Below are 25,856 nucleotides of genomic sequence, written 5' to 3' on the forward strand. Positions count from 1 at the left end.
TTTTGTTTTTCACTACTGATTTCTTCTTCTTCTTCTTCTTTAACGGCGGTTGGCAACCAACGTAAAGGAGCATTACCCCCTCCTACTGTTCCGGAGAATGGGTCAGACAGTGAGCTTACAGTCTGTATCCAAAAAAACAATGCAAAACAAAAAAAACAAACAAAACAAAACAAAAGACCCTACACTTTCATGAACACCTATATCCTTCAGAAACCCCACCAGTTCCCTCACCTGTGCCCTACTACCCTCCAACACACTCTTCAGATTAAATTCCCCAATTCCCCGCTCCTTCAATCTATTCTGCAGAACTTTCCTCTCCACATCATAACCCTTGCACTGCAGTATTACATGCTCTACTGTCTCCTCCTCCTCCTGGCACACTCCACAAAGCCCTGTCTCATGTTCTCCTATCATCTGTAGTGTTTTATTTAATGCACAATGTCCCAGTCTAAGCCTGGTAATGACCACCTCTTCTCTCCTATTACTCCTATACAACCTACACCCTGCCACCTCCTTAAGATGATACAATTGCCTGCCCTTACTCCCTGAATCCCACCGCTTCTGCCACTCCTGAACAACTTGCCTCCAAACAATACCTTTTGCTTCAGATCCGCTGCTTTTAATTTCCATCTCAGTCCTATTTTTAGTCAACGCTCTTTTTGCCAACCTATCCACCTTTTCATTTCCACTCATTCCTACATGAGCTGGCACCCAAAGAAAGTGAATATTGCCACCACAACACCTAATTCTGCTTATAGTCTCCAGAATAGTATACAGCATACCCTGCCTTGTCTTCGAACAAAATGATTGTAGACTTGAAAGAACAGCTGCCGAGTCAGAACATACTACCACCTGCCTGATTTTTGAACACTCTACCCATTTCAATGCTACCATAATTGCTACCATTTCAACCGTGTACACTGCCAGTCCATCCAAAGTGCGTCTGTTTATTTCAATATTTTTTGACGGAACTGCTATTCCAAACCCTGTACTTCCAGTATCTGGACTTTTAGCACCACCCGTGAACACATGAATACACTGAAACAAGATCGACTCTTCCTTTCAATTTTCTCTTCAGATCCAGCAAGTACCAGTCCACAGGAGGGGTCTCCAGTAACCATGGAGGAACCACAGGGAACACTATTGCAGGACATATTTTAAGTTCATACACTTGACACTCCTTAGCCCACTGATTCCCCACCTTTCCAAAATGATCCTTCTGACTTCTTCCATACTCCCAGCATTCCAAAAGTACCCCCTTTGTGGGATGTGCGTCACCATGACCACCAAGATGAACCCAGTAATTCACCGACACTTGCCTCCTCCTAAGATCTAGGGGCATTTCTCCCATCTCCATCTGTAGGGCACTGACTGGAGACGTTTTAAAAGCTCCACAGCACACTCTAAGGGCTTCCGATTGCAGAACATCCAAACGTCTCAACACAGAAGGAGCTGCTGAACCATATGCCACACACCCATAATCGAAGACCAATCTAATTAATGCCTGGTAAAGTCTTTTCAAAGCATAAGAGCTCGCTCCCCAACCCCTCCCAGCTACACACCTCATAACATTAATAACTTTTTTGCATTTGGTTTCAATCTGGTCAATATGCTCCCTCCATGTCAGTCTTGAATCAAACACAACACCTAAGTACTTAAAAGAGCTCACTTTCCCAATTACCTCGTCATACAGGATAAATATTTCCCTTTTGTTCCTGTTTCTTTCAGTGAGTGCTTTTGGGTCCAGAAAGCACTATATATTTTAATATGGTTTTCTGAAACAGGTCTCTCTTGTAAATGAGACATTGAGCCCCAGTGGGACTACCTGTATAAACAAAGGTTAAATAAAAAAAAAAAAAAACCCACATCATATAAATGATGGTAGTTTTATTCTTGGACTAGAATAACTTTACATGAGTCAGCGTTCCAAGTAATCCTTATTTATCTTCTACTGGGCCTTTGTGCAGCTCCCCAGTTCCTCTTCTTTCTGAAACGAGCTGTTTTAGCTCCTCCCACTTTAAGCCAACTTTCTTTTATAGTTAAGCTGTGCTGCCATGTTCTTTTCAAAGACAAGAGCCTTTCTGTTGGCAAGCCTTCCAAACAAGCCACATTTATTCAGCCTTTTTCTAATTGTGCTGTCATGAACTTTAACATTAAACTTGCTAACTGGGGCCTGTAGAATCTCAGATGTAGCTCTTGGCTTTTTTGCAGTTTCTGAGTATTGCACAGTCTGACCTTGGGGCTTGTTCGCTGGGATGTCCACTCCTGAGAAGACTTGCAGCCGTTTTGATTTTTTTTCCACTTGTGGATGAAAAATTTTTCTTGCTGGAGAATTTTGGACTTCAAATTGTTTGGAAATGGCCTTATTACTGGCAGGAAATGCTTCTTTAAGCCAATTGCTGATGCCTGCCCTTATTGTGTTGTGCTAACAAACACCTGAATGCTCCAGAACTGATGATACCTTAACCAAGGTCATATGATTAGCAGCATACCCTTGATTTATTTTTTCATGCATTAATTCTGCATAATGACACAGTGTAATATGTTACTTCTGTTGTTCATTTGAGGTTGTGTTTACCTAAATTTTAGACGCGTTAACAACCAGATGATTTTTTAAGAGGTCCTGAGACAAATTCACACAATTATAGAGACACATTAATTTTCTTTAACTTGAGAGTCAAAGAAGACATGGCGCGGTTACGCTTAAATGCTGAAGGAAAAATTAAATCCTGAAGTTTCTGCGAGTGGAGATTGACAGAGCAGCCAGAGAGACACAGAAGATGATTGGCTGCTGCCTCAGGTGATTCGACCGGCCTGCAGGTATGGTATGGAAAGAACGAGATAACATCCAGCAGGCTCTCTGATCTCCTCTCATGCCTACTGGTACCCGCATCCTCCGCCTGACGGGATCAAGCATGCCCAGACCACAACTATGTCCTCTCCCATTTACCTGTTAGACCCCCAACCGTAAACCCCAACCTGCGACCCTCCAGCTACTACAGCAAGACCTCGTTCACCTTTTATACCTCGGTTTTAATCACCAAATGGATTGCTTCCTCCCACTTTGAAATATGACTGTATTATGTGTTTTAATCTCCTTTGATGGAGGGAGCGGCCCCTTATCAGGACAGAACAGTTTCTCCTGAAATAACACTCCCTTCTCTTTGTGATTTCTTTTTCTTTTTTGTATGTATTGCATTCACTTCTAAGCTAAATTTAATTGTATCATACATTTTGTTATATTGTTTGTATTTTTAAAAACCTTTATACTTTTTTATGGTCCTGAATGAACATGCAAGCAGTCTTTCAATTTCTGTGGTGAAATCCTGTCATTCCCCTTAAGTTTATTTGCAATAACTCATTAATCTATATTTATTTGTCCAGTACTTAAGCTAAAAACATTCCCATCAGCTTTTGCTACACATAGTTTTTAGTGGTAACTGGGACATGTTAGCATGTTAACACATTACTTACACACCAAAGTATATTTTCAAAGTCAAGAGGACTTAAACTTCCTCATAACACAACCATCCTTCTGCTATATTCCCAGCCTAGCTGCATGCAAACTGTTTCCCATGTAGTTACAAGAGCCGTAAATCTTTTATCAAGCATGATGTCCTTCACTGGAGTGAGAAAGACAAGGTCTGTGGATCCATGTTTCTGTTGAAGATAACAGAGTTTGTTTATTCTGTAAAATGAAAAAAGTTCTTTGTGTTCACAAGAGACTTTAAAAAAATCACTCACTTTCCTGTCAGATCATCAGAGCGACAGAAGCACACAGGAATCTTCTTTACCCTGCACATACTGAGCTAAATCTCACTCTTTTTTTTGATCTATGTTTCTCTCAACTACACAGGAGAACTGATACCATCTAACAACACACACAATACTCACAGGCCAGATAGCGTCCAGTACCTGCTTGAACACAGCTGCTGCTACAAAAGCAGGGAGGAAACCATGGCTGGTGTTATTAGAAAAACAATGACGCCAAATGCAGAGAAAAGCAAGGTGGAAAAATACAGGAAGGCCTGATACAGGAGAAAAGACTGGCAGGGACAAAGTGACGGCTGCAGAGTGATGGAGCGAGAGACACGTAGCTACTGGCTGAAAACACGCAAGAAGTCAAGTTAATATATAAAATGTACATGCACTCACCGCACATTTCATAACGTTTTTGCAGGTTTTGATGAGCAAGTGGCTTTTTAAAAAACGCTGTTGAGGATTTTGTGCATCGAAATTCATGACTCACTCTATCCTTTTTCTCTTTCCCTCTCCGTCTCACTAATCTTGCTGCTATATTTAGTCTTGGCATTATGCCCTTCGACAGATAGGTTGGCAGCAGCACGTAGCTCATCTCTTCTCCAGTCTTTCCTCTCCTTTCCTTCCCTCTTCCTCAAAGCAGATCCTGCGAGATCCAGCTGCAGTTCACAAAGAGATGCAAAAGTTTAACACACTCACTGCATCAATCAACAAAACTAAGTCTCTTAGATGTGACTATAAATGTACAGAATGAGATACGGACGAGCTATATTAACATTATCCCCAGCCTCAGGTCTGAAGTCTGCTCTGTATGATGAAATATTCTAATGAGGCACTGAACATAACATTCCCAGCATATTTCATCATCTTTATCACAAATGCCAGGGGGCGAAAGGCACAGTAACCACCAGCAGGGCTGCAGACAGGTATGTGCACAAAATGCACACACAAAATCTCCCCTCAGAGCCTCTTACACACTTGCAAGCACAAACTCCTGGAGTATCTTTGCTGGGGCCACAACTAAACAGACTCACTGACAAATCAGTAAAACATCATAAAATCAAACTGCTCAAGTAGGTGCAAGTACCTCCTGTGTAATTTTCCACTCAGACAGTGTGGGACTGTGCACACCTTTGTACTTCCCTAGCTTCTGACTCAGCAGCACAGATGAGAGGAGGTGAGAGAACAATATTATGTCTCACAACACCGCGTCACATCACATACGCAGTTTTGTCTTTGCACCCAACTCCCAGGGTGGCACTGTAATGAAAAATGCCTGTTTATCTTTCATTACCGTCAACCGAGGGATTAAAACAAAAGAAAAACATGGGGCGGGTGGGGGTGGATGGGGGGGTTGGAGGAGAGGAGAGGCAGCGGGGGATGAGGTCAAAGCGCGGGGACATCGGTTAGACAAGGAAAGCGGAGGTTTTTATGAAAAATAAGACATTTCCTTTAATCACATCTGTAACATCACGGCTGTATCCTGGTATCATGTTGAATATATTTGATGATGTAGTATACACTTTAATGTGGACATTAAAATCGATTAATTGGCATTTATATGCTAATACATGAAACATAAAACTGCATTGTTTTCTACAAAGACATATTAAAAGGGCACAAATGGTGTAGCAGCAAAAAAAAGAGTGTAGTTTCATTTTCTATACGTAGGCTACAGTATTACAATGTATTTGCAGAGAAGAGATTCGTTGCAAGGTACAGCAATACAAATGAAGTAACAAATACATTTCTAGAGTATGCGCTACGTCATACACATAGTCATGGCAGGATATTAGAGATTATAAAAGTTATATAGTTAGTAGGGGGTATCTATAGGCCACTAAGACACCGGAGGCTAGAACAGGGCTAACAGTATGATGTAGACTGTGCAGATACAAAGCACACTGATGTTTAATGCTCACACAGGACATCTGAACACGATATTAATATTTCCAGGTGTTACAGGTTAAAGAGTTGTAATGCTGAAATAACAGCAGCAAGTACATGCGGAAGTTGTTGTTGCTTTTATTGTTCAGAATTAATATTTTGACAAAGGAAAATTTGGTCACAAGAAATAACATTTGGAGCCCGAGTGGCACCCAAAAAGATATCTCAGCACCACAACTCCCTTGGGTGGAATGATGTTAAATAGTCACACATGTCTGCATGATTGGAGTCCATTTGCTCATTGTTTTCACCACTGGACTAATCTACAGTAATATGTAATCTGCACTGAGGTTCCTGGACTCTTAGGTTTCCCAAAACATTTGTCTCCTCAGTCACCAGGCACATTTTGTTCCCTATTATTAATAAATGAAGACCGGAAAAGAAGTATCAGTGCTTGCAAATAAAAAATGAATGGACAGAAATAGCCACGGATGAGTTTAGAGGAATACTTTGAAACACTGTTTCCGAACCTTTACTGTATTTCCTGTATTAAGCACTTCTGTAATAAACTGGATATGGACTACGTCTGAGGAATTACATTCACCTCATCATTTATCTTTTGTGGTTACTTGCTAGTATATGCAGTATTAGTTTATTTCAACCATTACTTTTAGCTACTAGTAACATTCACTGGCACTCAACTCACTAGTACTGAATTTGACTCCCTTTTGTCTTCAGAATTGTCTTCATAGCACAGAATCAAAAGTATGCTGGAAACATTTCTCAGAGATTTTGATCCATATTGACATGATAGAATCGGATGCACATCCCAAAGGTGCTCTATTGGATTGAGATCTGATGACCGGAAGCCATCTGAGTCCAGTGAACTCATTGCCTGCTTCAGGATACCAGGTTGAGGCCATCTGAACTTTGTGAAATGGCATGTTTTCCTGCTGGAAGCAGCTATTAGCAGATGGGTACACTGTGGTCACAAAGGGATGGACATGGTCAGCAATAATACTCAGGCAGGCTGAATAATAAGGCTTAAATAATACTCAGTTGGGACTAAAGGACCCAGAGTTTGCCAAGAAAATAATGCCCACACAATTAAATCACTACCATCAGCCTGAGTCATGATACAAGGTAGGCAGGATCTATGGTTTCATGTTGTTTACACCAAATTCTGACCCTCCCATTAGAACGTGGCAGGAGAAATCAAGACTCATCAGTCCAGGCAACATTTTTCCAGTCTTCTATTGCTTGATTTCACTACACCTGTTCAAAGTAAAGCCTTAGCTTCCTGTTTTAGTTGACAGAAATGGCATCTTGTGGTCTTCTGCTACCGAGATACTCTTCTGCATATCTTTGGTCATAATTAGTGGTTAATTAAGTTGCTGTTACCTTCTGGTAGAACCGGTTTGGTCATTCTTCTCTGACACTGTCATCAACAAGACATTTTCACACAGAGAACTGCAGCTCACTCGATATTTTCTTTTTTTCACACCATTATTAAAAAGAAGAATGATTTCCAGTGTTAACTTCAAATGCATGCCTAAAAGCTTCGACCTGCTGCCATGTGATTGGCTGATTAGATATTTGCGTTATGTTAATCTATACCAGTAGCTCACGTTTTAATGGGTAACCATATTTTTATTTAGCTAATGTCCAATTTAATATTTCACATTTCTCCACACTATCACCTTACAATTTTACGTCACTTTTTCCAACCATGTTTTCATGTTTTAACAAGTAACTTATCTCTTTTAATATGTTATGAATTCTCTTTCTACTGCTCATCCATTACTTTTAGGTTAACTGGTAACTTCAGTCATGGTTCACTCGTGGTTTTATTAAATTAAATTAAAATTACTGTTACATTTGCTCATTTATTTCCAGATTACTTAAGCTTATCAATCCACATACCCCAAACCCCTGTGGAAGTGTCTTGTTGGGAATGACCTTTTTTAAAAAAAATTGTGCTTTTTTGTCTACATGGAGATAATAAGATATTTCATCATCTCTATCCAATAGCAAAAACAAAGTAGTTTCGATTAAAGATTAAAAAGTGACATAAACAGATGGTTTGAACAGGTCCAGAAGTAAAAAATAATCTAGTAGTGTGGACCCTTTCAAGCATGTTGTGTAGTAAAACTGTACAAAGACCATAGTGAGGTCGATTTACCTCTGGACACAGGCTATTCCCCTCTGTATTTATTTTGATTGTACAGAGAGCAGGAACAATCGTCTCACCCAACTCGTGTATTTCCCAAAATGTCAAAATATTCCTATAATTTCAGTAGCAGTTTGAGGTAACAAAAGCTTTGGGAAACCATGTCCTGTTTGCACATCATCACACAGTGTCTGGTCTGCACTCAAAGGACCAGTTCAACTCTCCTTTCATAAAAACTCCTATAGGTCCCTCTAAACCAGTGATGACCACTGCAGATCTGCTGCAGCTCCAAGTCTCAGCTGAGACAATGTTTATTGCTAAAACTATCATCATCTTAAGACGAGGTCTGAAATATCACAGAGAAAGTAACAATAATGCTCTAATACTTGGTCATTAATATGTTATGATATAGAGGTAGTGATTTAAGCCTTGATTGACAGTAATAAACACTGAACAATGAACTCGAGCGCAAAAAAAAAAGTAATCTCATCCAAGGAGAGTATAAATACAAAGCTTATCACAGCAGCAACTGATGCAAGTTGCTTCAAGGCTGACACATAAATAATTCACACTCTGGACTGCACGCTGTTTCAGGGTGACTATTCCTCAACTGGCAGGATTGTATGAATCATGGGGCAGAGTAAAGACATGAATCGAGGAGTTTCAAAGCTACCGTTTCCCATGGCACTGAGAGCTCACTAGCTCTCAGTAGAATTTAACACAGCACACAGGCTGTGAATGGGTGTCAAACAGGGGTTTAAACTCAATGACCTGCCACTTTAGGCCATCAGAGCTCAGGGCTTTAGCTCTTCACAATGACTGACAAGCTGCTCAAGACCTCGTCCTTTCTGAAGCAGGCATGGTTCAAATCCCTGTTCCCACCCAGCAGCAATGAACCAACATGGAGTTCGATCGAGAGATTCAGTCAGAATATAAACAAGTTATGTTCCAGCTGAATAACACTCTTTCCATCCTGGCTCTAACACGCAACAACAACAGCCATGTTTTTCTTTCACTGCACTGGGGACGGATATTTGCTTGGTTTCTCTGTGTTGCCGACAACATTGCCCCACTCACTGTTTGAATTACACATTATGATGTATCGTCTCTGCACCCATTTCTTCCGTGTGAGTTTTGTGTGTGTGAGACTCACACATTTGTGGCCCGTGTGAGTTGTCTCTGTTTCAATTCAATACATTTGGGTATTAACTGGCCACCCAGTGTGACAGATGCAGATTAAAGATGAACATGGAAAAAAACCAACAAAAAAACAAAAAACAAAGAAAACTTCTGCAATATAGAATATCTTTCAAATCAACTCAACAGAATTATAATAACATATAAAACAGAGGCAAGTAATACAATACTCAGTGAAGATTTTGCAGTAAATTGCAAATAAACAACTCACATATATTTGCACACTTGGTGTTGCACAAACAAAAGCTTATGGCTACCTGCATTCAATTCACATTGCGTGTGTGTGTGTGTGTGTGCTGAAGCTGTGTCTGTATGTGAGTGTGTGTGTGTGTGTGTGTCATCTGTGTTCCTGGTATTATAAGTGTGAATCTGTGTGTGTGTGCGAAGCAGTGGACAGCCGCCAGGCCTCATTATTGTCATTCTCCTCACTGCCTCAAAGAGAGGCAAAGCGAGGCGATGCGGCTCCTTTCAATCGAGGAACCGAGGAAAGACGGAGACAAAAGGCCGAAATTAAACAAATGCTGGAAAGCGGCTTGGAGAGCCAGCTTTGAATAAAAGGGAGAGCGGCTGCACGGTTAACCCATCTGGATCTTTCACTGGGGAGACCACACAGATATACTTCATCCCAGCATTCAGCTAAACTATAGGTCCACGCACACTGGGGTGCCAGTTCATGTGCATGTCCTATGTCACTCTTGTATGTCTGTTGTATGTGTGTATGTGTCCATCAGTAATCTGTTGCTGTTGTTTCCTTAATCCTCTGCAAAATACTGGCCTCGACTTAACCCTGGAATCCGTCATGTGCAGCTTCCTTGCGAGGACACCTGTGTAAGACTCCTCTGCATCCGCGTTGTTCTCATGGAGTATAATAGCTCTCGTTTCCACTATTCTCTTGTGTTTACAAGTTTAATTGCAGGTAAAAGGAACTTCCTGGAGTCCAGCCTCCGAAATAACAGCGCAGCGCGTTCCCCTGCAGGCTTGTGTACACCGAGAAAGATTTTCTCTGTCTATTCCCATGCCTCTCAAAGTTGCCACTTTCATCCTCCACTGATTGGATGTGTTTTGCGACGCTACGTGTCAGCACACGCCATGTACATGCAGACTGATAGAATCTTTCCCACAGAAGCACAGAGGCAGAAAGATGTTTGCACACAGCAGATGTATGCAGTGATGATGAACTTGTTGCTTTACTGGAGCTCTGCTACAGGTTCTTCTGTGTGCTTCCCCTCAGTTTGAGACGCCGCCTTTCCAAGTGTCTGTATGGTCTATGGCACTGATGCTGAGGGTGGGCGATGAATCGACAGGGATTTGGTGGAGAGATGGAGGCGAAAAGAATGTGGGCGGACACATCAAGTCCTCATGGCTTCACACCTAGAGCAGTAAACAATTAAAAGAGGAAGGTTTCAGCGCAAAAACTTCCCTGACAGGATTCAGTCTGACATTTGAGTGTGGTTATAAAGGCAGCATGTACATTTTTTTTATATTTTGTTTGTTTAAAACAACTTCTCTGTCAAATATACCCACATAAGGAGCTATCTGGGATTAAGAGTATTTTTCAAAGTCATTTAAACATCTGTATGCACTTAAATTTCAGCTGCTCTGAGATAAGCTTTGATACGGCAATGAATGCTATTTTATAGGGATTGGAGCCTTTTCCACAAACTATATATTTCTCCATAACTATTCAGTATGACCTGAAATTCAAAATTTCTAAAGGGCTGCTTCTTTGGAGCGATGCACATCCCATGTATCTTCTGTGTATTATCCACATATTGTGTCTAAATTGCAATCATGCATGGTAAGGAAAACGTTTCTTGTTAGGTGTTTTGTAAAAAAAAAAAAAAAAAAAAAAAAAAGGGACCGACTTGCAGCGACGAGGGTTGAGCTTTCGGCCTTTTTGGCTGCAGGCTTCAGCTGTGACGGTGCAGCGGCACTGGCATGTCGTCGAATCCAAGGCCCACTTCCTCCTTCGGCATGGGCGACAACGGGTCGTAGGAGAGGGGGACGGAGAAGGAGAAGGGGATGGGAAGGAAATGGTGGAGGGAGAGATATTGGTGGGAGGCAGTGATGGTGGTGGAGGAAAAGATGTGGCAGAAGGAGCTGGAGGAGCATGGGTTCTGCATGGAAGAGGGATTTAGGAAAGCATGGTTAGATCCTGAATTGATTAATTCACTGTTTAAGGAAAGCCAGCTAACACGTGGCAGACTAAAATGTTTTCCATGTTTGCTCATTACCACTAAACACCAAGGGAATTTTTTTTAGTTTTGTTCAGTTTTCACCATTAAAAGCTTGGACTGATTAAAAATGTTTCTAATGGCAGTTTTGGATGATACATTAGAGACATTAGAGGCATTTAGTCATGTTTAAAAATCATGAGAAGTCCCCCTCGTTGTGCAAACATCAAGTGATCATCAAACAACATTCTCTGAAGGCCATAAATGTCTGCACAAAATTTCATGACAGAGATATTTCAGTCCAGACCAAAGCTGTCCAGACTGAAATATCTCAGGCTTGTTTGAACATGCACATTGCCAGTCTGAAACTAACCCACACAATGCAGTGTGTGGGAGGTGTGTGACTAATGTGGGATAAAGTTCGTAAGCTGCCAACAAACTTTCTCCTCTTTCTGTTCATCTGCCCGTTACCATGGCTTTGTTCGTATAGGAGGCCTTCAGTTAACTCCTCTGGACGCCCTGAACTTTCCCTCTCTGAAATCTCATTTTGAGAAAGTCGCCTGCATCACTTGGTCCATTAACAGCCGCTGCTTCTGCCTCTGTTTTCCCGGGAGGCTGGCGGCCTTAATGAAGTTACTTAATGAGGCAGAGAGGGCTCATCTTTGTTCCCGTCCCGGTGACCACGCCTGTCGCTGGCAGGGACAGAGGAGGTAGGATTTGCAAGCAAATTACACAGATTTCACCCCTGCCAAAGTTTGAACAATGCCTGTTTTGAATGATGGATGGGTGCAGAGAGACATCACACCAAAGCTGAGCCACCTCTGGCCCCCAGAGGCCGGAAATGACTGACAGCAAAGTGAAGGGGAAGGAGATGAAAAAGAGTCGAGAGGAAAACATTAACAACTCTTTTATCCTTCATTCATGGAAGCCAACCTACTTGTGGTTCTTTCTTTCTTTCTTTCTTATTAAATACTAGCTAAATACTGTTTTGATTATGGCAGTTGTGGTGTTCACCAGTGTGTGTGAGAGACCTTGACTGTGCAGCTGTAAAACAAATTGTCCTTCAGGAATAATGTAGACCAGATAACCCAGTTTTCCTCTAATCCAAACATTCACAGTGAGACTGAGAGTATCCGGAATACACACCGACAGACACAAGTAACGGCTGCTTAAACCTTGCATTTTGAACAAAAACAAGTTAACGACAGTAAATTTGAGTTTAAAAAAAGCGAGCACTGAATAGTAAACATACGCAGCTCTGGTGGCTCCAGTTGTCTTCTGTTTGGACTTCCTCCCTCTCTCTTTTTTCTTGCCTTTTCTTGCTGGCTTCAGAAAGGCCCTGGGAGCACCAAACAGACAAAATGTCACACACGGACAGGAGTTAATGTTAAACGAACGGTTTTCAGTTTTGGAATCTTTTGGAAGAACAAGCACCAAAATAAGTCATCCTATAACTAACGAGTGAACATCCTGAACATGTCCTTAGATGAACTGCACGCCTCTTTGAATGTTTGATAACTTTTTATAATGTTGAACTGTTCCTTTATCTGACAGTCTGGGATATGAAGATACCCATTTACAATGTGGGTCATTTTAATTAATATTTTATTGATATTGATCATTCTTTACATAATTGTTATATTATCAACAAACATTTGTGGTATTGTCCTTTTCATTTCCCAAATTATTTAGTGACGTGCATTCGGCTTAAGTATTAAGGGCTGTGATGTTCAGATTCTCAATACACTGCTGTGTTTCAGGAGAGAGGACCTAAATGTGCGATGCTACAGAGGAAGAACTGCACAAAATGTGTGAAAAGCATCTAAAATAACATAAAAGTAAACTAGACTAAATGGGTATATAAATTTATATAAACAAAAGACTAACCAGAGACAGGAAACAGCTGGGAAATGTCACACAAGTGAAACTAATTAACAAAGGTCAAGATAATTAGGTGTAGAGGATACAAGACATAAAAGAAAACATGGTAATAGAGACTGGGGAACAGGCAGCAACAGAAGGACAAGAAGGAAAAAGAGATGGAAACATTTTGAGCCTAGAACTTTACCAAAACATAAGACCATCAAAGGTCAAAGGTTTTCCATGAGAAAAAATAAAAAAATAACACTCAGTGTCACTAGATAGATAAATATGACATTGAAACCAAACTCCTTAACTTTACTTTACAACAACTTTCCAAACAATCCTTATTTATTCAGCATTTGTCAAAAGAGACATGTTAGTGCCTTTCTGTTAAGCCCAACTTTCTTCTGATTGGCTGCCTCTCAAAAACACAAGGTTTGAACAGCGGGTGGGTGGAGCTACTGTGCTCAAAGCCAGAGCTGTGTGCCCAACATTACAGAATTAAAGATATCTCCTCTCTATGACATAGGAAGGGGTAAAAGGACCACATTAAGAAAAAAATATATTTTATCAACTATTTTGAGAATAAAGTCAAAATTTCAAGATTAAAGTCGTAATTCTATTTTGAGAAAAACATCAAAGCTGTATTTCAAGAAAAAAGTCAAAATGTGGACGTTACAGTTGTACTTTCAAGACAAACTAAAATGGCTTGTAATGGTTGTAATGGACAGATCCAGGGTGTATTGATGGTTACACCCTCGTGCAATAAAGAGGATGTACGTTGTATCACAAGTATCATCAATTTGTTTAACTAACTCATCTAAACACGTTATTTTGTAGAGGGTACAGCAGGTGCGACAGTTTGTCCTGAAACAACAATGGACTTTTTTCTCAAAATTATCAACAATACTTTTTCTTAATGTGGCCCTAATATTCCATCACATAGTGACATCACATAGACCCAGGACTTCAAAAAAAATGTCTGAAACAGGGAGTTTAAAGCAGTCTGAAGATCAAATGTGCTGTTAACAAGAGAGAGAGAGAAAGAGAGGGCGAGAGTGAGAGAGAGAGAGAGAAATGGATAATAGCTCCGCTTTAATATGTTTAATATGAACTGCAGTTTAACATCGGCCAATGCCTTTCAAAGAGCCTGCAGTTGGTAAATAATTATTTCAATTTACTGCAACATTTTGCAATTCTAAGAACCTTTATCGATTTCTGTTAATGCACTATAATTCAGAGTTAATCATTTTAAAACTCAACAGGCTATCTGACAGCCTGAGTAAAAAGGTCTTCAAAACTTCTGCTGAGGTTGATCTGGTGTTATTAGATACTAAGGAGGTTTTGCTATTGTTTCAGTTTGTTTCTTTTTTTTATTAGTCAAAAATGCATGAACAGATTTGTTCATACAGATTTGTACAAGGCAATCACTTGTTGGAAAGACTTTTACCTGGATAAATAAAGGATTATACACTCTCCAGAATATATCTAATCGGCCAATCTGATGGCTGTAACCCAATGCATTTAAACTGAAACAAAATGTAGAAGCAAGACGATTTAAGTCAATCTGAATATGGCACGATTATTGGTGCAGATGGACGGGTCTGAGTATTTCAGAAACTGTTGATGTACTAGGATTTTACCACAAAATTATCTCTAGAGAACAGCCCAAAAAAGAGAATATTTCCAGAGAAAAAAAATCCAATTCTCTGGGTGAAAATGCAATGTTGATGACAGAGGTCAGAGGAGAACGGCCAAACCGCTTCAGACAGAAGGCAACAGCAAGTCAATTAACCACTTATCATAACCAAAGGTATGAGGTCTGATGAGTTTTGACTTATGCTGCCACATTCAGATGATCTGGTATAAGCATCATGGATCCTTCTATTAACAGTTCAGACTGCTGGTGGTTTAATAGTGTGCAGGATATTTTCTTGGCACACTTTAGACCCTCTAGTACCAGTTAAACGTTGTTTAAAGACCACAGCCTACCTGACGATTGTTGCTCATCATGTCCATCCTTTATGAACATGTAACATGGTAGACTAATGTGCCTGTGTTAATTCAGCTCCATATTATTGTGTGAAGTTGCACTGGGTTGGGAGTGGTTTTGTGTGTGTGTGTGTGTGTGTGTGTGTCACATTTTTGGTGAGCCAATGGCTGGAATGGGGTTGGACTAATTAGAGGCAGGTGTACTTGATTGCACTGATACACTGGACTGTGTGTTTTTTATTTGATTCATAAATGGGACACTGGACTGTTTTATCTTTTATCTCTTGATATTTTTTTGTCAATAAATTATCTTTTAGAATTTTATTGACTGTCATCTTTTTGCCCACGACTGAGACGGTTGGTCAGACCTAGAATCTTTCTTTGGGTGTGTTACAAACACATAGCACCTATCTGCTAGTATCCATTTCCAGTAGGATAACACATTATGTAACAATCATTTCAAATTATCCTTTTGAACAGTGACTTCACTGTACTCAAATGGCCTGGACAGTCACCTGATCTCAATCTAATAGAGCACCTTTAGACGTGATGGAACGTGAGGTTCACATCATGGATGTGCAGCAGACAACTCTGCACCAACTGTGTGATGCTGTCATGCCACAAACAGTTAAGGTAGTGAATCTGAATCTGAATCTGAAAGATATACTTAATAAAGTGTCTAATTAGTGTATGTGAAGTCAATCCTGATCCAGATCTAAATCCAGGAACCTTCTAAGACACTCTCTGGTCTTGCAGAATTGGACATTTAGCATATCTTCAAACATGAGCATACTTTTGCCTCGCTAACTGTATGACTTATACATTTTGTAAGCTGTCACTGTACCAATACGGTGCTGGTGGTATCTTAGCAGTGTTTTGAAAGCATAACTGGTTTACAAAGAAACAGATCAGTAAATGGAAAAATCCAGTAATCACTGTTTACTCTCCCTACACTTCATGACATAAACAAAACAATTAATTAGTTCAGACTCTCAGCGCAGGGTGAGAAAATGTCACTGTTACTCTACTGTCAATTGATAACCAGTTTTTATCATTTTGAGTGTCCAGCATTTACTGAGCGCAATCTAATCCACTTTATTGCGGACTGGTGGCTTCAATAAAGTGCATCTACAGCTCTGTAGAGTTTTTTCAACTTCAACTCATCTATGTTCCAGTCCCATCTGTTATATTAAACCATATCCAATTATGGGAACTGTACCCTGTTTACCAGCTTAGCCCTGACATTATTAACAGACTCTGTTGCCTCTGCTGCTGCTGTTGTTGTTTTTGGAGTTCTAATTTACTATTAGGGATGCGTGACTGTCCTCCGTCAGCCTGTGAGAGACCACATGGCAGGGGAGATAAAATCATCGCTATGGTGACAACAGGATGCCAGCCGTCCCAGGGGATGCTGGGAGAGAGTCACACAGATGCTAACTCTTTCAACATCACATGAAAGAACTCGTATGTATTAACACAAAGCACAGAACATATAACATTTCACAAAAACACAGAGTCAAACAGGCACATAACCTGTAACTTTAAAGGCTTAGAAAACTGTATGCACCCACCCACCCACCTACACACACACACACACACACACACATACATTGGAATCCTTTATTTATGTTCACATCCTAACAGGAAGCAGCAGGACATAAACATTAAAGATGCAATCATATGACTGTGTGGTTGGACCTGCACACAGACAAGAAGCAGAGATCGAGCAGAAATGCTCCTTTCACAGCATCCAGCTGTCAGTCGCAGCTGACGTTGGCCCTACATGCTGGACAGAAAGGCGTCTTTATTTCTGTCATTAACATAAAGAGCAATTTTCTCCAATCACCAAGCAGATACAGGATCATTATTGCACTAATGTGTTTTTGCTTCAAACCTAGTGTCCACAGTACTGTTACTGATTTTAGGACTTCTAAAAGAGAGACTGTTGAAGACGCTGTTTGGCTTTGAAAGCTCCGGGATTACTTAGTAGTCTGCATGAAGAGGAAAAGCAGACTTTTAGAAATAATGACACCCACATTCACTGGCTGACTGGGTCTTGTTAGTCAGCACATGTCCTTCCCAACCCTGTCACATGACCCTGTTCTGTAAGAAAACAAGGACAAGGGGTTGGGTAATAAATTACAAACCCATACCATGTAATCACAATGTCCCTGGATTGATCCCCCCACCAATCTCCTGAAGTACGATATGCCCTGCCTGGTGTATTAAAGGCACTCTGCAGCAGCAGAAAATCATTGCATTAATGGAACAAAGTCAGTGCACCCACATTTACATGCAGAAGACTTGTACTATCCAAGGAGTCACAACATTTCACTGAACTACAGCTGCTGATAATTAGCGATGATATGCTGCAACGAGCTGATACATGCAAGGCATGACTGATTCAGCTCCATCCGTCCATCCATTCCTGTTTTCCCAACTGCTTATCCACATTAGCATCCCAACTGGTTCCTCCCTGAACGTGTCTGCAGTCTTATCACAGAGATGCTGAAAGAAACACATCTATACAAGTTTAGAATCATTAATTAACCTGACGGGCAGGTCTTTGGACTGTGGGAGGAAGTCACTGCAGGCACAGGGAGAACATCCACACAGAAGACCCGCAGCAGGCCTTTATCTCTCTGAGATGACATTGCTTACCACTGCACCACCATGATTCCCAGTATGTGGGAACTGCCCATACAAAAACAAAGTCACAGATTTTTTATATTAACTACATTTTTTATTGATTGTTGACCTTCCAAATAACGGTAAGAGGTTTATTTACTCTTTCTAAAATTATAGATTTTATACCTATTACATTTTCATCTTACTTTGATTTTCTTCTTCTTTTTTTTATTATGGTGTCACCGTAAAACTTACCTCTAAACTGATACACAAATGTTTTTAAAATTCATGAACAATTAAAAATTTTCTAATCAACTTTTAAGAAGTTAATTCATCAATCATGTTTAACTTAAATTACATTCATTTTTCAAATTAATTTAATGAACAGTTAACATTTTTAGCTTTAAATTATTTTATTTGCATGTATTATGCCTTTTAAGCCTTTTGTAATGCTTTAAAAGTAACTTTTTAATTACTCATTTCTGGAGTGCATGTTGCATGGGTATTGCAGCACAACGTTTCACCACCAAAACAAAAATCAGTGAACTTTTAAATTTAGAAAACAAAAAAAAAACCAGACACAAATCACATTTTAATTCAATTTCAGCCTTGATGGCAATGTTCCATTCAGACAGCTTTTTAAGACCACTATTCTGTGGAAAATTACTCAGTGGGTAAACATGAGTTCATGGTTGAAATGGGGTTAAATTCCAGTCTTTGTAGGAGCCTAAAAACACATTTTATCTTTCACTATTCAACCAAATTTAGGCATAAAGGAATGCTTTTTTTTTGTTTTTTAAATGATTGCGCTCAACCACATTCATCCTAAAAAACATCAGTCATGGATGTCTGGTGCTTAGTGGGAGACAAATGAGCCTTCCTGACCAGCATGCCTCTGGACACAATTGTGAAGTGAGGCCCAAAAATCTGGAGTTAATGAGTTAATGTAGCCCAGTCAGGGTGCTTCCAGCAGCTATAGGTGTGAGCGACTATGTCAGTGCTCTTAAACTGGATTAACCCAGTCCGGGGTCTCATGTGACGTGCTCTTTGAATTCTTGAGCAACATGTTCATTCTTCGCCATTTATAACTGTTACTTTGAAAGCAAACACTGGTGTTTCGAGGACATTAATGAGGTGAATAAGGACATTTGTTGCGTAGCACAGGCGAGATATTTTTCTGCGATTTTGGAGTTTTGTAGCAAGTAGAAGTTTTCATGTAAAGTACTGAGCACTTCTTTTAAAGACTGTTCAGTAGCCTATAGCTACTTGGATTTAATCAAGAAGTCCTTTTCTTGTAATTGAAATACCAGTCCAACTACCGGCTACTCATTATTAAGATAAAGATTGGAGTTCTTTACCTTGATGTAGGTGTTGGCTGGAGTTGTTCCTTTAACCTGCACACAGATTTAAAAATTGCCATTGTAAAAGTGTATGAAAGGTCAGTGGAGCAGCATTATCCAGTTTGCGCCTGAACCTCAGATGGGTGAGTTTTTTATTACCTGCAATCACATTGGCTGTGCTCGATGAAGGGCAGCTCAGTGAGCTCGTGCTTCATAAAGGACGTCCTCATCAGCTGCACACAGGTCAGAAGAAAGTAAGTGCGTATTTATCATCTGAGCAGACTTCCTGTATATGTGTGTGCGTGTGCGTGTGTACCTCCATGGTAACTGTGCGTGTGAGCGTGGGTACACACTCGAAAGCCTCGTCAGCACAGCAGCCGCCACATCGCCTCACCGACACACAAGATGGGATGAAGAGGCTGTGGGTCTCACCTGGAAACTCCCGCCAAACCTCCACCAGAGTGTCTCGAGGCTCGCAGCCGCTCCGCGAGTACACCTCCAACCACCGTCGCACTTGTGGAGAGACAAGGACAAACAGTGTGTTTTATTTGTTCTACTCTTTCACCTCCGTGACGCGTGAGTTTATGTAGAAACATAAACATACCTTCTCGACCTTCTCTGGATTTGGGGGAGTCGGCAGGGCGCCAGTGAGCAAGCTGGAGAGAGGTAGCAACAAACTCAGTCATACAATGAGTGGTTTCATTCCAGTTTCAAATAAAATAGAAAAGTAATCAGTTTAAAAGACACTAAATTAACTCATTTGTATACAGTTGGTAGGATAAAATACCAAAATAACTACTTATAACCTATAATCTACAGGGTAAATCTGAGCTATATGTAATTATGTCAACCTAAAAAACAAGTTCATGGATTGCTTAAGTTCACATTTTATCTATTACATCAGACTTAATGTGAAATCTCCCAAATTTGTCCACCAAGATAAAAAAAAAAAACACATATTGGCTGTTACTGATCAACTAAACAGCATTTATTTAACTCTCCAGCTATTATCTGCAACTTCTTGCTTGACACTGTTGTAAAAGTGTGCTGGTGCAGATCAACAGATCAAAGTATTTCCCATTAATGAACACCACAATATTTCACACCTGGAGTTTGAGCGTGACAAGCTCAATAAAGCGTGGAGGGAAATAACAGGAAGAAAGCGAAACCACTGAACTTTGATACAGAGATACCTTTGAAGGAGGGTACGAGTTGTGTCTCTCCTCTGTTAGAGAGCAGTTTCTGTGTGGGTGAGGTCTCTTGGTGTGTTTGGCTGCAAGTTTTATGTTTATGATCAAATTTCACGCATATTTTTTACCTGGATGAGGGAGATGCTAAAACCCGATCAAAGCTTTGGAGACACCCATTGATCTAAATATCAATGAAATACTTTGTTGTCCTCTCCCACTTCTCTTCATATTCCCTCATGATATCCATTTCTGGAAATTTACGTGTCTATATTACACCCAGAGCCTGTCCTGAATCAAACCCAATGTGCTATTTTGCATCTTTTAAGCAAACCGATGCAAAGGAGCACAAAAAATAACACAAGTTCTTCTCTTTTTCATGCCCTCTCTCTCTGTCTCGGGTTTTGACTTTGTTGTTTTTGCGTTATGTTGCTGACAAACAGACTATTCAGACCTCACCTGTCACCTTAACACTGTGCTTTAACTGCAATGTAATTTAAATATTTTTCCAAGAGGTGAAAACACTAGAACATCTGACTGATGAACTCTATATCCTGCAGCCTAACTCTGCTACTTTCACAGGCAGATATTGTACTTCTTCCTCATCTCAACCATTCATTTTGCAGTTATAATTTTATAGTACTTACAAATTTCCATTAATATCCTAAAAATATCAAGTGTTATTAAATATTAAACCAGTGCTTCTCAACCTGTTTGACATAAATAAATAAGCATCTTATTGTGGTTCTGCAGATGTTCATGACTTTTATCAGTTCCACATGAACTCATTCAAAAACCTGATTGAGGACCAAAGCGATAAAATATTTATGCGTCTCACGACCTCTCAGACTAATCTCATGAGCATTTGAAGGGGCCCGGCGCTGATTGGGAACTAATGGACCGAGCAGCTTCAACACAAAAAAGGGTCTGATAGAGTCTATCCACCACCAAACCACATGCACTATTTTGCAGTTTTGAAGAAAGTGTAGCAAAAGCAGACAAGTTTTCATGAGTTCTTGCTTTGCTCAAGCTCCACCTCCATCTGTGTTGGGTTTTATGTAATTCGGCTTGGTTGTTTTTGCATAATCGTGCTGACAAAACAGACTAATCACATCTTATCTGTCACCTTAACAAGAGATAAATATAGCAAGCACTTTTAATGAAGTACTTTTATTATATTGTAAAGGATTTTTTTGTGCCTCTCATAAACACACATGAGAAGAACCTGCATTTTATGGCACTCTACTTGTATCAAGGCCACTTGAAAGGGAATGTAGACTTTGTCCAGTTGACCCCCTTTTACTGATCCACCCCCTTATACACACATGGGTTAGGCCCACATTGATTGAACAGTGTTGATTTATGCTGGGGCCATTTTGTGAGCGCTATGAGCTGAAGTAAATGTGTCCTCTCTGTATCATTCTTAGAGAGGAGTCTAAGATTATCTCCCTTTGGCAGCCATATCTGCACATAGCTGGCACACACACACACGCACACACACACTGACACACACACTCCTGAGTGCCAGCCCAAAGCCATCTGCACCGGCACTGCCTGTCTGTCTAACACATCTAACTCCCTGTGCACACTGTACAGATGGGCCATGTGTGTGTATGTGTGTGAAAAAGGCCCTGCCCTTGACCTAACCACCATCTCTCCCACACTGAGCTTCATCACCGCAGGAGGAGCAGGATGACCCCCTTTTTAAATAAGCTGTCAGGGAGGCAGACAGCATGAAGGTGGAGAGCCTTGTGAGCAGGTGAAGAGGGTCTCCAAGTGCACACTGGTGTCCGCCATGTAGTGTCTAGGATGACGAACGCGTAAAACATGCAGTATAGAGCAGCACAGGGTTGGATCCACTTCAGAGCACTGCCTGTTCCTGATACGAGCCTCCAGACATAAATAAAAAAACACAGCATGGGCAGGAGCTGCTATATGTGTAGGTGGAAAAATGAGCCCATATGCCACATCGAGGGACAAGCCAGTGCAATCAGTGAGAATTTCTTATGAATGATTTCTATACTAACTCTTCCCCCATAACAGCTGGGATAGGCTCCAGCCCCCTCGCAACCCTGACTCTTATTACTTCACACACACTATAAGAAATTGATCATTTTTAGGCTGTCAGACTGAAAAAAGCCCTTTAATATATTCTTGGTTTTTTTTAGATAGCACTTGGGACGACATCTGAAATGCACTGGTGTTATGTTAATGACTTAAAAAAATACTTTGACAGATAATAGTGAGATTATAATTTTTGCACTGCAAGCCACCGCTGTATATTTATTAGTTAAGATTTAATTAAAGTGCAGACTTTAATATCTATGTCAAAGGGTTGAACAAATATGTTGTATAAAAAGTTTACAAGCAGCTATCTATTTTCAGTGCTTATTACGACTAGCTTAAGTGACTCCCCTTGTCTCTTGCAGCTGTCTCTTTGTAATTCCTTCTGCCTTTAGTTTTGTCTTCAGCAAGTTAAACATATGTTCAATCAGGGTCGGATCTCTTGATGTGTTTGACTCCACTTTTTTTTTTACCCTCAAACTGCTGGGTGTTTCTCTGTCCGCTGTAAACATCTGACTGAGTCTGAGCAGTCAGTATTTCCCTAAACACTTCATAATTCATTCAACGACTTCTGTGTACTGTCACATCTGTGTCTCATCTCTAAAAACAAGTGATCCACTGGCACTGAAAGTAATGCATGTTCATGCCATCACGCTGCCTCCACTATGTTTGACAGATGTTGCATGCTTCACATCATTTGGAGCCCCTCCAAATCTTCTTCTCACGTGCTGTTGAAGCGCTGGCTTGTTTGCAAAGAGTCCTCTTTATTTCCTCTTGTGAAGTCTTTAGTAGACTGATGATAATGACATGCCTTCCTTCTGAACACTGTTCTGCACTTTTCTACATGCTCTGAAGGCATTTCCTTTACAATGGAAAGGATCCTGTGAGCATCCACTACTGCTTTCTCCTGTAGGCTTGTGTGTGTTTATTTAAATTCACAAGTTCCTTCTTTTTAATTTTTTCTTTTTAAAAATCTCAGAATCAGCTTTTGATTTGGCTACTCCAGATGTTTCCACTGTCTCTTTTTAGGAATTGTTTTGTTTTTGCAGCCTAATGATGGCCTGGTTTACTAGCATTGAGAGGTCCTTTGACCACATGTTGTGTCAAAAAGCAAATACCAAAACTTTTACTTCCTTAATTGATCCAGATATAAGAAATGATGTAAGAAAAGAACAGGATCCATCTGGGTATAAAGCAGTTCCTGAATCAAAAAATGTAGACGTATAGATCTTTAAATTAAAGCTGAGAGGCTCTGCTTTAATAGCAATTACTTTAACCTTGATATCTATTGATAAACAGATAAAATAACTAAGAGTGGGTCAGTACACACACACACACACACACACACATGCTAATGGCCTATATGTATGAAAACATTACTAATGCCCTTCAGGTCAGCACAGTAAGCATGGAGCTCCCTCATTAGCTTGGCCTTCCGCTGGAAAGGCTAGATTGGATCAGGTCTGTCATCTGACCCAGCCTAAGCACCCACAGTTCCAGCAACCGGCATCTGTTATTATTTATAAATATTCATTATTTTGTTGCTGTAAGTTGGTAATAAATGAATCCAGGAGATTCTTGCTCCCAGCCAAAATCATGTATAATTTATTTCTATAGATCAAAAAGAGATCAGATGCGTTAATTAGGAATGTATAGTAGTACTGGTAGGCAGGGGTAACTTAGCTGTTCACTTTGTTCCCAGTCTTTATGTTAAGCTAATGGGCTTGGAGATACATATAGTTCAACACATTGCACGGCTCCTTTAATAATAATGAGCTCACAAATTGATTTTTCTGGTCCACATGTCCTCCATCTTTTCTTCCCTAAAGGCAAAAGGGTTTCATTTGCTGAATGAAGCTAACAGAAACAAAGCAACTGCGCTGCTGGAGGAGGATTTTCCACTACCTGGCAACTCAATCACTGTCCTTGTGAATGGCTTATAATTAATCGACCTAGCTTTAACAGGCCAAAGTGTGCAAAACAGTCAATACACTCACCAGAAAGCATGCTTTATATAAAGTATCACTGAATTATGTTGGTGTGAGAGGAGACAATGAAGCCGGATGTCACATTAAAGTAATTACTGAAAGCCACGTTTAATCTCGGAGGGTTTCGTTGTGTTTTTCTGCCACGGGACCAGAAGTGACAGGTGTCATTGACCCAGAGGATAACTTCCACAAGGTTACAACTTCCCACCAGGCTCCAACAGACCAGGAATATATATAGATATAGATATATAGATATATAGTAGGTCAAATGATCCATACATACATACCTTGGCGTGAGAAGTCGGTATTCTGGTGAGCAGCAGGAATTGAAACATTCCTAGAATAACTTGTAGCATAATCCCCATTGTGCAGGAGTCCAAGGGGCACGCAAAAAATATTTTTTGGACCAATCCAAAAAAAGAAGCTGGCTTGTCCTCCTTGCGTCGCCTCCGTGTCCGAATAAAGGCGCAGATATCCCGCTTTCACTCTCCAGTCTCCCTTCCCTGAAAGGACTCCCAGGGTGGCATCATCAGGGTCGTAACAATAACTTTATTGTGTCGCATTTTAGCTCGAATGATTTAGGACTCAGTTCTCTATATGAACTCTATGACAGTTAAATCCTCTATTAGTGAGACACTGTAGACTGAAATGACCTTCCCTGCACAAACTATGGCTTTCTTATAATGTTAAATGTGGCACCAAAGCAGCCAAATCCGTATCCTTTTTCCAGAAACTTGAAAGAACTTTAAAGTGATGCTTTCCTGCAGTGATTATGAGCACAGTCCGCCTCTTGGTTCGGCTCCCATGAAACCGGTCCGGGGGGTCCGGGGTGGCGTTACTGGGGGATTACACAGGCTACAGATTCCCGCTTAAACGTGGTGCGATCATCAAATCCTGTGTGTCTGAAGAAAGAAATCGCATCATCCAGCTATAGGACGTTAATCCGGAAAAGATCCGATGCCCTGGCCCGACGCGCGGAGGGTATGTGCCGCATATTCCTCTCCCCGACTCGGTCACAGTCTCACCACACCGTCGCTCCTACTGAAAATGTGACGTTTCCCCTCCAGGCGCATCTTCCCGTTTTTTTCCCACTCCCCTTATAAATAAACCCAGAATAACATCCTCGGCTGCTGTGGCAGACAGCGTGACTACAGCAGAGCAGTCAGAGCGAAGATACAGGCAGGTATGGAAAGGTAGACCTTCATTTGTTGCTGTGATCGGTTTCCTCGCTTCTTTTTGCCCTTGAGACGCACGCAGCGTAACCATTGCGCTGCCAACTTTTTCCAGACGGGATAGGCGCACTGCACACAGGTGGAGTGTCTCTATTGGTCCCACAGCGGGGGGTCAGGGGGCCTCCAGGGGCCTCTTGTAAGTGGGGAGTATGACTGAGGACACCAAGGTCGTGTCAGTGGCAGGGGACATATTTTAGTATTTACATGTGAATATGGAGGCTAAACAATAAGGGGATTACATTTTTAGAAAATGGTGATTGTTGTGCGCATCAGTTGAGGCATTTTTCTTTTAAAGGGGGCCAGCTGTCCACTGGCTTTCTTACTTATCCATGAGAAAGGCTGTAATTTAAAGATGCCATCTTATAACATGTAGCC

At 40.7% G+C, this 25,856-nt stretch overlaps 1 protein-coding gene across 1 annotated transcript; it reads right to left on the minus strand.

Moving 5' to 3' along the window:
* Positions 1-1,870: 1,870 nt before the first annotated feature.
* vegfba (vascular endothelial growth factor Ba) lies at positions 1,871-25,525 on the minus strand. Its single transcript, XM_084949157.1, has 8 exons — positions 24,537-25,525; positions 19,615-19,666; positions 19,327-19,523; positions 19,170-19,243; positions 19,029-19,064; positions 12,440-12,526; positions 10,879-11,130; positions 1,871-10,384 (listed from the first exon to the last, which is right to left on the minus strand). Exons 1-8 carry the CDS (start codon positions 24,612-24,614, stop codon positions 10,363-10,365), a joined length of 798 nt encoding a protein of 265 aa, XP_084805283.1. The 5' UTR covers positions 24,615-25,525; the 3' UTR covers positions 1,871-10,362.
* Positions 25,526-25,856: the final 331 nt, after the last annotated feature.

Source organism: Perissodus microlepis, chromosome 2, assembly GCF_051167445.1.
Source record: "Perissodus microlepis isolate ML-2025 ecotype Zambia chromosome 2, ASM5116744v1, whole genome shotgun sequence".
Taxonomy (NCBI): domain Eukaryota; kingdom Metazoa; phylum Chordata; class Actinopteri; order Cichliformes; family Cichlidae; genus Perissodus; species Perissodus microlepis.